The sequence below is a fragment of the Cotesia typhae genome, unplaced genomic scaffold (genome assembly GCF_013202065.1).
Source record: "Cotesia typhae breed Kobodo isofemale line unplaced genomic scaffold, CoteBio_Ctyphae contig_42, whole genome shotgun sequence".
Lineage (NCBI taxonomy): Eukaryota > Metazoa > Arthropoda > Insecta > Hymenoptera > Braconidae > Cotesia > Cotesia typhae.
Window position 1 is genome coordinate 960,763 of NW_027423751.1, and position 14,566 is coordinate 975,328.

The window sequence follows — 14,566 nt, forward strand, 5'->3', positions numbered from 1 at the left end:
GCCTGCTATTATCGCTGAACTGTAATCTCCAATGACAGTGAAAATGCCATGTATTTTTGCCAGCATGTTTTTAATTTTGTTTTCTATATTGACTTCGTCGATGAATCTATTTATGTTGATTCCTTGCACATTTATTTGTCTGCCTGTTGCTCCTCTGGCTATCGTGTTTACTACTGCGAATCTTTCTACTGGGAACATCATTGCTTCTCTTAGTTTACTCAGGTCTTCATTTGAGTATAGCCCGCTTTTTGCTAAGTATTCCGGTGCTGTGTACTTCCATGTTGCTTTTGTGTTTGGGCTAATTTCTTCTGGTTCTATGGTTGGCGTCAGTTGGGGTAGAATTTGGTACCATGCATTATTGATGTTAAATGTCGTAGGCGTCAATGTGTAGCAATCGATCTGATTTCCGGTCTTTACAAGCAGATGCGTTCTAGGTAACATGAAGAAGCTACCGTTTCCTAGCGTAACAGGTAGTTCTTGATAACATTCTTCCGTTTTCCTCGTTTTGACTTCGACTGGTACGCATTTTGATATTCTGATGACTTCTCCAGTGACGCTGGCCATATATCCTTGTTCTTTCATGAATTGAAACGCGAATTCTGCAGGCGCTATTGACGCTAGTGCCAGAGAATTTCGTAGTACTATTTTTTCTAATTCGCATTGTTGTTTAATGGCATCGTTATAACTCGCTACAATCTCCTTTTTCAAATGTTTTTCTAAATAGACTACTTTCGAATTTACATATGCGAATATGTCCATGTCTGATGTTGTTAATTCTGATTTTTTTAGTAAAAAATTATTGTCGTCACTTTCTATTATGAATAATCTGGGTTCCTCTGTGCGTAAGAATTTGTGGCCGCATACTGAGAGTGTTTCCTGTCTTGTTAGCGCAAACGTTATTTGATTTGATGTTACTGCGAAGAATTCGACGGTTTTATTTCCTGAACTATCCCTGATTCTTTGAGCTTGACCTTGATAAACTACCTTGAATCTTTCTGTTTCGCAGTCGTCTTTCCTTATGACGTCCCAGAACGTGTAGCCGCCTTCTGTATCCAAACATTTTTCTGATTCATGCCAACATCTTATTCCTGATTTTAGGATAACGCTGTTTTCTTTGAAGTTTACTGGGGCTAGGTAATCACGGATTGTGATTTTTATCTGTCCTTGTACCACTACGTCTGAGTATGTCCCGTATGGATCCGAGTATTTTCCTCCTTCACAGTTTCCGGAGTTATCTGCTCTTCCTGCAAAGAGTAGAGACCTTATCGTCGTTCCGTTCGGCTGTATGTCTCGAATTGCCGTGTCGTACATGAAATGTGTTCGGGTCTTATGTATATCTTGACAGTAAGGTTTCGATATCTCTTCTATGTATTCTATGTGTGGATTTGCTACTGTCGCTACGTGACTCCAGGAGCCGCAATAATAGATTGATCTTTTGATTTCAATTTTACACTGAATTACTTTAGTGTGGGAATATTCTACTGTCTGTATAAGCTGAATATTAGATTTTGTTATGTTAGGAGTCGTTATGGGTTTTTCGCATTCTTTTATGTTGATTAATGACAATGTAGTAAAGTTTGTTGCTGCTGCTCCGCAATCGTATGCGATGAATGCATTTGTCGTTGTGGTTAGCATCAGCAAGGTGGAAAAAATTTTGGACGCTTCCATTTCTTCCTGTAAGAGAAATGTATTTATGGTAGTTGTTTTCGCTATCTGCATTGTTTTTGTACTATTATTAATGTGCGATTTTCGCTCTGTCACAATGGACTATTTTTCTTTTATCCTTCTTTATTTCTATTTCGATATCGTTTCTGTCTGGGAATATTTCTGTTATTTTATATGGTCCTAAATAGTTATCGTCAAATTTTCCTGTCTTTTGGTTCTTAACTAAATATATGTTCTGACCTATTTTAAATTTTACTGGATGTATATTTTTATCATATCGAATTTTTGATTTCTGTTTAGCTTTTTCTAGGTTTTCTCTGGCTATCTTTTGAGTTTCTAAAAGTCTGGTCGCGTGAGTTTTGATATAGTCTGCGTAGGTCGGTATTTCATTAAGGTAAGAAAATTCTGAGGGTAATCGGGCTTCTTTACCGAAAACTAGTTGATAAGGTGTAAATTTTGTACCTTCGTGTACGCTAGTGTTATATGCTAATGTAGCATGGGGTAACCACTTATCCCAATCGTTTCTGCTAGTATAATGTTTAATGTAGTCAGTCAAAACTTGGTGACTACGCTCAAGAGCGCCGTTTGACTGTGGTCTAAATGCTGTGGTTTTTATTTGTCTAATTTTAAACGTTTTTGCTAAGCACGTCATTATTTTTCCTATAAACGCTTGACCTTGATCTGTTAATATGACTTTTGGACAACCGAATTTACATATAAAATGTTCAACTAAAGCTTCTGTGATATCTTTCGCGGTCATTGTTATCAATGGTATCGCAAAACAAAATTTTGATAGATCGTCTTGCATGGTTAAGATGTAAGAGTAACCATTAGCTGAAATTTTGTTGGGAACTACTATATCTAGTAGGGTGGGTCAAAAAAATCGAATAATTTATTTTTGACTTTATACTCTGAAAAATAGGTTCGTAGACACCTAAAAAGAATTCTCTCCAAGTATAAGCTCTTAATTATAACGGGAAGGTCCTCCGCTTTGCGGGTTTCTATTTTTTTCGAATAATCAGATAAAAAAATTTATATCTCGCTTCCAACTGCTTGGAAAAATATTCCGTGGCATAGATTTTGTGAGAAATTGAATGCTTTACAAAAAGGTCTCTTATGACTTTTTCAAAAACTCAACCGATTAAAAGATATTCATAGTTGAAGTTTGGCTATTTTAAGGAAAATATTCGTTTTTATTATGAATTTTATAAGTCGATGAAAAAAATTATTTCGGATTGCGGAACTCATGATTTTGTAGGAAATTTACTGCTCTACAAAAATGGTCTCTTATGATTTTTGATTAAGTGAAGCCGTTACGAGATATTCATCGTCAAACATTAACGAATATCAATATTTCCAGTTTTTGATCAATAATTCGATAAATTTTAATTTAAACTATGAGTTTCAGGAAAATTTACATAAATTTGAGTTTCGATCGATAAAGAAATGTTATAAACAATTTTTTTAATATTGTTTTCAGTCTTGAGCTTGTTTGATTGCATTAAAACAAGAAATTAGAGCATTTTTTTCGACATATAGCCAATGATTAGTTTAATTTGAAGTGAATGACATATTTCTTTGTCAAATTTAATATGAAAAGTATTGAATCAAGTGAGAAACAACCAGTATTTAACTTTTTTATAGATAAATTTTTTATTGAATTATCAATTGCAATATAATTGTCTATATTTTTAACATAATAGTACGCTATTACTATAAATAATTTCTTTTATTACAATTTAGGAATGTTTTTGATGTTCTTTGACAACTTGCAATAAGTACTGGAATTGTTCTTCATTTTTGTCAAGCATTGATTATATTCACTGACTAATGCAACAGCTCGCTCTGCTGAATCATTGACAACTTTTAGTTGTTGAAAGTATTCTTTATTTTCGAGATAACTCTCATTAGTAGGCCATAATTCAACATCGACATCAAGAAAGTCATACGGTAGATCGAAGATTTTGAAAAGATTTAATGACTTTTTAGACACAAAGTCACTCAGAGTTCTCTGCGCCAATGAATTCAAATCTTTTTAGCAATTACAAATCTTTTAGCTTTAGAATCTGTACCTTCACGAGTATTAACAGCTTCAACAATACGTTTTTTTACTTCTAATGGAACGCCATCGTCAAACAGTGATAAAATGGCAAGTTCATCGCTCAAATACCATAAGTGCGAAATCATTTTTTCACACGTAGCTGAAGAAATCAAAGGATTGATATGTTTGTACTCCAATAAATTTTTCATAAACTGCAAGTCATGATAAGCAGCAGTTGTTGCAGAAGTTGATGAAAACCAAGCTTTTAAATACAATGTGACTATAAAAATACAGAAATGACGAAGACCATGCAATTCTTTCTGAGAGAGTTTGAATTCATCTCTGAATAGATACATTTTCAAACTATAAATGGCCTTAGCCATCCATCTAGCATGATGAACAGCACCAGGACGTTTGAAAGAAATCTTTTCTTGAGGCATTTCTCCAAGGAAAATCAATGATAATTCCAATAATTCTTTATCAAACAAGCTCAAGACTGAAAACAATATTAAAAAAATTGTTTATAACATTTCTTTATCGATCGAAACTCAAATTTATGTAAATTTTCCTGAAACTCATAGTTTAAATTAAAATTTATCGAATTATTGATCAAAAACTGGAAATATTGATATTCGTTAATGTTTGACGATGAATATCTCGTAACGGCTTCACTTAATCAAAAAATCATAAGAGACCATTTTTGTAGAGCAGTAAATTTCCTACAAAATCATGAGTTCCGCAATCCGAAATAATTTTTTTTCATCGACTTATAAAATTCATAATAAAAACGAATATTTTCCTTAAAATAGCCAAACTTCAACTATGAATATCTTTTAATCGGTTGAGTTTTTGAAAAAGTCATAAGAGACCTTTTTTGTAAAGCATTCAATTTCTCACAAAATCTATGCCACGGAATATTTTTCCAAGCAGTTGGAAGCGAGATATAAATTTTTTTATCTGATTATTCGAAAAAAATAGAAACCCGCAAAGCGGAGGACCTTCCCGTTATAATTAAGAGCTTATACTTGGAGAGAATTCTTTTTAGGTGTCTACGAACCTATTTTTCAGAGTATAAAGTCAAACATAAATTATTCGATTTTTTTGACCCACCCTAATATCACACACAATTTACCATTTTATTTTTAATCATTTAAATCAGTATAATCATTTAACAATATCAACATTAATATTTATGTTATATTTATCTGTTTTATGATATAATGGAGTTTATCCTTCATGATCATTTCAATACATATTAGCTATTTCAGTTATTAATGATTTAGCTATTCTTTCTTAAAAAAAGTATGATTATGAATTCCTACTGTCCCAACAATCAATCGATGAAAATCCATGTATTTGCCTAACATTGTGTAGAATAATACTGTTGAATAATAATTGTATAGAATATTAATATTTAGTAACTTTCTACTTTTATTCTAATCATTCCTCTGAATTTAGTTTACAACCGAATTTATTATTACAATTTATTAATTTTAACAGTTGTTTTAGCAATGGTAACCATTGCAACTGTGACCATGGCAACGGTAACCATGGCAACGGTAACCATGGAAACGGTATCGATATCAACGGTAACCATGGCAACGGTTGATTAGCGTGGGTGGTTGCGCTGGGGGGGGGGGTGAGTTCTATAATTGATGGGTGCCACTTGATGGGTTTCTTAGATTGGCGAATCAAAATGACATTTTCTAAAAAAAAAAAAAAAAAGAGAGAGAGATATAGGGAAGGGGGAAGAAGTCACGGGGGGGGAGGGCAGAAAAAGTGGGAGGGGAGGGAGTAGCATAAGTGATGGTAGACGAAAAATTCATTATAGCTAGGAATTGCGTAAAATCCGTTCTTAGTGAGCGTCTACATCACGAATGGAGTAAGTATGCTAAATTTAAAGTCAATCGGGCGAATAGTTTCGGAGATCTCGTGATGAGTGAGTGAGTGGTATTTCGCTTATATATATATATATATATATATATATATATATATATATATATATATATATATATATATATATATATATATATATATATATATATATATATATATATATATATATATATATGTGTGTGTGTGTGTGTGTGTGTGTGTGTGTGTGTGTGTGTGTGTGTGTGTGTGTTTTATTTTGTAGATTTTATTTTCATAGAATTTTTTAGTAGGAGGTTTAATTGGGCACTTCTAGCGAAAATTTGATTTTTCGGCGAAAGTGCTCTAACTAAGCTCCAGTTAAAAAATTCTATGAAAATCAAATTTATCGTCTTACCCCAAAATATCTTAGGAAAGGCTTAAACACAGCTGATTTCAAAAGGGGAACTGAAAATTCCAATTTTATAAGGTCCATCAAGGAAGTTACATTTTGGCACACCCTAATATATATATATATATATATATATATATATATATATATATATATATATATATATATATATATATATATATATATATGTCGGAGGAAGAGTGGTTCGGGCATCGTTACGGTCCTTTGGATCATTATCAGCCATCTTTATTTATTTTTACAATAATCAAATATAATAAAGACTTTGATTTAAAATATAACGTACACTAGCTTGTACAAATAATAAATTTAATTACAAATATTCTACTGCGATTGATATAACAGTTAAAGACGTTTTGGGAATAAGACCGAGAACGAATCCGGGGTCAGCAGGATGTATGCGATCCTTACTTGATCAATGCTCAACGAGAACTACTCTCCCAAGTACCCTAAGTACTTATTCACTCAAAAATTATTTCGACAGCCCTCATTGTCTGTCGATATTTCTAACTATATACTTTTTACTTCTATCCTGTGACCTCGGCTACGTTTGGTGACCATTGTCACTCCGGACTTAAGCCCATCGTTATAACCATAAAAATATAACTAGCTTAAATCATAAATAATATCTAAATATTCTATGCTTTACGATTTTGCTTAAAATTAACAGACAAACTAAAATATTGGGAATTTCCAATCTCTGGGAAAACCCAGCTCGATATTATCTCCGACATATATATATATATATATATATATATATATATATATATATATATATATATATATATATATATATATATATATATATACATACAGACATACAGACAGCATCGCGGGAGTAGTCAGGGAAGCTTCCTGAGACCTTAAAATGTCGAGATCTGATGAAAACTCAATTTTGGCAAAACGGGGTGAAAACAATAACTTCCCGATTTTTGAAAATCTTCGTTTTTCTCAGCGGGAAGTTAATAATATAAGAATAACAATTTTTTTTTCGTTCTTTCAAATACTCGTTTACATATCCTGGCGATTTCGTCGATAGAATGAAGGCACAGTTAATTCACGGTCGTTTCACCAGATAAGATTTGTTTTAATTGAGCGATTCGTCAATCAGCATCGGATACCGTTGAAAACGATACTATAAATTTATCAAATATCTATGGTGATTTTATGATGAAAACATTAGTTATGCACCATCAAGTAATAGAGAAGTGAGTAATAAACGTCCGTTTTACAACAATTTATTAACCGACTGTTAGAAATGAAAAGATAAATGTACGAAAGTCAATCTACGACGTTATGACCGACACTGTAAGCTCAATATACTGTCAAATCACGGTAAATTGACGCTACTGTTACAGACAATAAAAAAATAGTATATTACACCCCTCGGTGTGTAATTCTTTTCTGGTGAGGTTTTCTTTTTTAATTCCTATGGGCTGTACACTATTTTTCTGTCCGACGAAGGCGGAAAGCGGCAACTTTGTTCAGCGCAGCGGAACGAAAGTTGCCACTTTCCGCTCGGAGAGCAAAAAAAAACTAATTCTGACAGTTCAGACCAGGACTCGAACTCGAAAGATTGCGCCATGAGAACGGCTGCAATAGTTAGATTTTTATGAAATCTACTAGAAATTCTTGTAAGGAATAATTCATAGAGGCTGGTGTAATGTGTAATAATAAAGAATTTTATTTTGATTTAGTTATGTACATTTTTATTATGTACAAAAACAAAATTCTCCTAAAGTTTGAGCTCAATATCTCATAAATTGAGTTGGTGCAAGGGGGGGGGGTTTCCTTTCCCATTTAAGTAACATTGTAAAATTCAATCTATTTTAAGCTTCCCGCCAGGAAAATTGAAAATTTTCTACAAAAGTTAGTGATTTCGGTCCCTCGCGGTCCTGCAACCACCGTGGATCCACGGTGAAACCACCACATCGTGGACCCACCGTGGATACACTGTGTATACACTGTGGATCCACCGTGGTTTTGTGACATTTCACCACAGTTGATCCACAGTGGATCCACGGTGAATCCACGGTGGATCCACGGTGAATTCACAATGGATCTATGGTGAATCCACGACAAAACCACAGTGGATCCACGGTGGATCCACAGTAGACCCATTGTGGATTCCACGTGGTTTTTCCGTGGTTTTACTGTGGATTCACTGTGGTTCCATCGTGGATCCGCCGTGGTTTGACGCGAGATTTTGACATTAATGTTTCAGTTGAAATAGCGAAAAATTAAGACGTTTCTAAAAATCTGACTCGAGTATTTGAAATTTTGGTAAGTAAGTTGAATTACTTTTTAGTTATATATACACCAATAGAAGGATTTGTTCACATTTAATAAGCTTTATTAACTCTTAATAAATGATTTTTTAACATCATAGGATTTAATAAATATTTATTAACAGTTAACAAATATTTATTTATCATAAAAAGCAAAAATAGCCATTTTCTTTTGATACTTTATAAAACCCTATAGCTGAGATACATGCTAATAATTCAATTTACTAAATAAATAACGTTTTTAATATTTAAAAATATAAAAGATAATTATGAGCTCTGATAGAATTAGGTATTTTACAATAAACATTACTATAATGTAATATAATTAATCCAAATAATTTATATAGATAATTTTATTGTGTTACTAAATATTTGTTAATTATTAATAAATACTAATACGCTATTAATAAATATACTTTCCTCCCAAAAAAATATTTATTGAATGTTCAAACATATTTATTACAATTTTATAAATTAAATAATTATCTTCGAATAAATTAATTTAATAATAGTTAATAAATCTTTCTATCAGTGTATATTGATAATTAATAATTTACAAATTTGATAAAAAATTTTGTTCATTACGCATTGATTATGTATACCATTTGCAATACTTGTAGTTGTTACAAACTTTACTCTTCAAGTAAGTCTCGTAGGTGAGCAGGTAAAGAATTAGTCTAGCAAGTGTAAGGTCCGTGGTTCGATTCCCGCGCGTCCCGGTTTTTTTTTCTATAGAAATAATTATATCTAATTCTATATAACTATATCTAATTTTATAGGGCCATTTATATATATAATTATAATTATATATAATATTTTTGACCCGGGGAACCACAGTGGATCCACAATGGAACCATGGTGAATCCACATTAAAACCACGGTGGATCCACGGTGGAACCACGATGAATCCACAGTGGAACCACGATGTATCCACAGTGAAACCACCATGGTGAAATGTCACGAAACCACGGAGGATTCACGGTGGATCCACGGTGGATTTATTGTAGTTTCAAGACCGCGAGGGGTCCGATTTTCTAAAGTCAAGGTTTCATCGGATCTCTACGTTTTGGGGTCCCAGGAAGACATTATAACTATTCTCGCTGAGGCGTCCGGCCGTATGTGTGCACGCGCACGCGCACGCACACGCGCGCGCGCGTGTGTGTGTGTGGATGTATGTGTGTAAATAAATTTTTGTCGAACGGTTTCTCAAAAACGAATCAATCGATTCAATTCTATAACACGTCATTCGAAAGGGTTTATCAAAACTTAGATCTGATTATTTTAGAGAGTTAATCCATCAAGCCATTCTGAAGAAAGCTAAAAAATAACCAAAAAGATATTTGAATTTTTGTGTTTTTTCAAAATAACTTTATAAAGCGTACGAAAAAATCATAATAAAGCCATAGATACATTTTTTGTACTTAAGAAACTGCGGCGAACGCATTTTTAAAAATGAAAATCGAACGATTCATTTAAGAGTTATAGTTGGTTAAAAATTAACAAAATTTGGTTTTTCGGTATTTTTTTTTATTAAGATATCTTCGAGATTTCTTAACCAATCAAACGGAACCTGTACATTTTCTTTTTATGCTTAAAGAACTGCGTTGAATGCTTATTTAAAAGAGAAAATCGACCGTCGCATTCAAGAGTCATAGTTGCTCAATAAATATATTTTGAGTTCGAATAGCTCAAAATGTGAAAAACTATGCTTTGAGTTTGAAAAGCTCAAATATCAACCAAAAAACGCATATTTTTTTATTACTTCGAAATAATGTTAAATTCAAAAATTTTTGATGAATTATGAAGTATAATGAGTTTAATCTTTGATAAGTTAAAATAATAAATTTTGTTCTATTACTAATTTATTAATTTTTTTCTCCTTTTTGGCCCTCTGTAACGTCGTTTCTGTTGAGTTTAGGGAAAAAATAGACGTTAACAATTTTGTAGAGAATTAAATTTCCTACAAGATCGTTCAGAGCAAAATTGGAAAAAAAATTTTTTATCCGTTTAGTTATTTTAAAAATAAAAAAAATTTTACAATCTTATTCATATGGAAAAAGAGACCCCTCTTGCACCAGCTCAATTTTTGAGATATTGAGCTCAAACTTTAGGAGAACTTTTTTTTTTATATTAACAAAACTTTTAAGACATGTTTGATCGAATAAAGACGTTATTTTGTTTATGTTGTTATATATAATCATATATGATTAGATAAAAACTCCTTTTATCGGGCTTTTTTTTATTTTCTCATTTCAGGAGTATTTTTCTGCCGACCGATCAATAGGAGTAACTTTGCTTTCTTTTACCATGATGATTGCTTATCTTTCAGCAATATCACTACTTGGTAGTAGTGCTGAAAACTATAGCTATGGTGCCCAATTCAATGTAATATATGTTGGTCTAATATTAGGAACACCTATAGTCTCGTATTTCTATCTTCCAGTATTTTATGAACTCAGAACTATGAGTGTTTTCGAGGTGTTCAAAATTGACAAATTGTTTTCTTATAATAGCCATTCTATTATTTCAATTACTGTGTTTTATATTTCAGTACCTCGAAAAACGTTTTGGAGTTACATCAAGGTTAATAGCTAGTATCACAAATTTTATTCAAATCAATTTTTATACTGGTATTGTTATATATGCTCCAGCGCTTGCCTTAGAAGCTACCACAGGTCTCAACGGAAATATGAGCATTGTTCTTATTGGATTAATTTGCACTTTTTACTCAAGTATAGGTGGCATAAAAGCAATAATTGTAACTGATCTTTTACAAGGTGCTTTAATGTTTATCTGTGTATGTTGTGTAATTAGTGTTGGACTAAGTGACATTGAAGGAGGTGTTTGGAATGTGTTCGATACGGCTCATAAAGGTGGGCGATTAAATTTTTTCAAGTAAGTTGTCTAACGCGAATAATTGCTCACATAAAAAATTGTTTTATATAACGATAATTTTTTGTTCTAGTTTCGATTTTGATCCTACGATCCGACACACGTGGTGGACTTTAACTATTGGAGGAGCTTATTTTTTTCTTTCTCTTTTTGCTTGTAATCAAGTGCAGGTTCAAAGAATGTTAACTGCAAAGTGAGTGGATTTAAAAAATATTTTGTCACGAATGATACACGTTCGTTCGTTTCAGGACTATTGGAGATGCTCGAAAAGCTCTTTGGATGAATATACCAATGACTTTGGCGATGGCGCTGACAATTTCTTTTTCAGGCCTTGTGCTTTATGCTTATTATTCCAATTGTGATCCAGTGATTTTAGGCAATATTAAGTCTTACGATATGTTGATGCCATACTTTGCAAAAAACCGCATGACTCAGATTCCTGCCCTCACAGGAATTTTTATTGCAGGTGTTTTTAGTGCAAGTCTTAGTACGGTGTCTGCAATGCTAAACTCGCTGGCTGCGATAGCTTTAGCAGACTATATCAAGCCACTTTACCAGCGATTTGGTTATGATTTTCGTGATGACAAGGCTGCATTTTATGGAAAAGTTTTAGGATTTATTATTGGATTTATTAGTATTGCTATAGCTTTCGTAGCTTCACGGTTAGGCGCACTCATTCAAGCAGTATTAGCGGTAAATGGAGCATTTGGTGGTCCTATTTTAGGACTCTTCACTTTGGGAATGTTTATAGAATCAGCAAATGAACCTGGAGCTGTAATTGGTACTATCATTTCGATCGCATTTAATATATGGATCGCTTTTTCACCGAAACCTAGAACGCCTGTTCTAGAAATGTCAATTGATGGATGTTCTAATTCCTCCCATATCATTCAGAAATATATAAGGTATCTATTATAACCTTTTATTTTCGTTCAATACTTCAGTTCTGCTTAAGAAATACTTGAAAAATAAAAAATCTGGAAAACGGTTGACCCTGATGGATATCCCTGCAACTTCCCACTAATTCTATATCTACGCGCTTAAAATTACACTTATCATGTTTTTGAGTTGTTTAGGCTCAAAAATATAATTTATATGTTTTTTTCGAACTCTTCGAGCTCAAAAAATTAGCTGTTCTTAGTTCTTGACCTCTTCGAGCTCAAAAGTCTGATAATAGATTGATAAAACAGTATTTTTTGAATTTTCAAACGACAACAACTTCTGAATGGATTAACTAATTTTCACACAGTTGGCAGCAACCTACGCAGTTTTTTAAATTATATGATATAATTTAGAAGACAAACTGATTAAACGAAACATTTTAGAGAAATTTGAAAAATTCATTTTTTCCGAATTTTTTCGTCAACGATAACTCACGAACCAATGAACCGATTTGTATATTCTTAGCATCGATTGACGTGTTTTTTTGAGGTCTGATAATTATTTTGATTTATCACAAACGATCCAAAGAGAAATGCCGAAGTTATTTAGGAAAAACACTCATGAACGAATCAACCGAATTTGATGGCACTGGCGGCAACCGACGTTGTGTTTTAAGTTTAAGAGCACATTCGTTTTTTGGATTGATCTGTGGAGCCGTTTAGAAGTTATTCCAAAAAAACCATCTTTTGAAATTTTATTTTTGAGAATTCGCAATGTCTAGCAGACCGAATCAATTCAAATTTTCACGAAATTTAATTGCAATGACAGTCTTTGGATAGCTACTACCTATCTCGAGCCGATCGGTCAAGCCGTTTAAAAGTTGTAAGAGGTTTAAACACACACACACACACACACACACACACACACACACACACACACACACACACACACACACAGCCGCACGGAAACCACCGCGGGAATAGTCAGGGAAGCTTCCTGTGACCTTCAAACGTCGAGATCTGATAAAAACTCAATTTTTGCAAAACGGGGAAAAACCAATGACTTCCCTAATTTTAAAAAATTTTCAATTTTTCTTAGCGGGAAGTTAAAAATGAATTAAGCCATGCACTTATTGTAATGGTTATTCAAACGTAGCACCTCTGTTATGAATTCATACTTAACCCTCTGATAGTCGGTTCGGACAGTGTCGTACTTTTTCTTCCGGAGTAGGAATAGCTAATCGCGTAAGTGGACTAACTCCTGTCACCAGATTTTCGTACCCGCCGCGTGCTCACTCAGGGCCGTACTTATTACTTTTATGAATTTACCATGTAAACGATTATTGAGGGTATGACAATACGTCCCTGCGCTTCGCTCACCGTATTGCATCAGTCTTCTTGCCCTGCGAATGCAAAAAGAGTGGGAGTAACGCCCAAAACTGTGAAAGGGTTAAAGAAAGAACCTATATATTAAGGTGGATCATTTTTAGGCGATATTTATTTTTACTGCTTTACCAGAAAATTTGGTAGCTTATAGAAAATAAAAAATTGTGCCGCTGGGCTAAAGGGTTTAAGTCCAACAGCGGCTTAGCTCATCAAAAAATTTGATTTCCCATTTAAATGACGCAGGAAATATTTTTTTTTTACTTTAAGTGGATTTTCGTTACCAACCATTTTTTTTCTTCAAAAAACCTTCTAATGGTTTTTGTAGGAAATTAAATTTTCGACAAAAATATTTCTTTAGTCTAAGGCTGTAGAACCACTTATTTCGAAGTTATAGCCTATCAAACGATAACATTTAAATAAAAGGCCATTCGGCAGCCGAAATGGAAGTAGATTTCAATTATTTAGACTTTTAGATTTTAATCGATTAAATTTATTTTCATTACAATTATTATTACAATTATGTTACATAGTTGTTATTTATTTAATTTGAATGCCAAGGCAATGGCCGAATGGCGAAAATACAAAATAGAAGAGTATAACGTACATGTAAAAGTATAAACAGATCTACATGGATATTTTAACAAGTTATTAATAATAACTTATATCTAATAAATACAGAAATACTACACAGATAAGTAATTACAATTCAAAAATAAGTATAACGAAAAAAAAAACAATAATGAATAATTTATTTTTCAATTATTTCAGTTTTCATTTAAGTAAAAAATAAATAAATAGTTGGAAAACATTATAATATCCATTGACAGATATGAAAAAAATAGGATTATCGGCGAGAAAAAAAAAAAAAAAATAAAAGAAGAAAATGAAAAACGAGAAGCATCAGGAACACTTTTTTTTGATAGATTAAGAATGAGACCATGTGAAGGCGTTAAATTTCTATGCAACTGACTGAAAATGATCAACAAAATGTAAAATAAAAAAATAAAAATAATAACAATATACATCTTCTGTTACAATAAAACGATGACATCGAAACGAATGCAAAAGTAAAATTTCATTAAATCTGTCTAAGAAAGTAGGTAATTTTTGGCCTAGACTGATAATGAGATAC

At 32.7% G+C, this 14,566-nt stretch overlaps 1 protein-coding gene across 1 annotated transcript in view; it reads left to right on the plus strand.

The window, feature by feature from the left end:
• The window catches only part of LOC141528014 (putative sodium-dependent multivitamin transporter), a 65,410-nt gene that overhangs the window by 35,722 nt on the left and 15,122 nt on the right, over positions 1-14,566 (plus strand). Inside the window, exons 3-6 of the mRNA XM_074243835.1 lie at positions 10,532-10,753; positions 10,827-11,170; positions 11,241-11,360; positions 11,416-12,072. Of these exons, the coding sequence (XP_074099936.1) occupies positions 10,532-10,753; positions 10,827-11,170; positions 11,241-11,360; positions 11,416-12,072 (1,343 nt within the window). The remainder of the gene's footprint in view (positions 1-10,531; positions 10,754-10,826; positions 11,171-11,240; positions 11,361-11,415; positions 12,073-14,566) is intronic.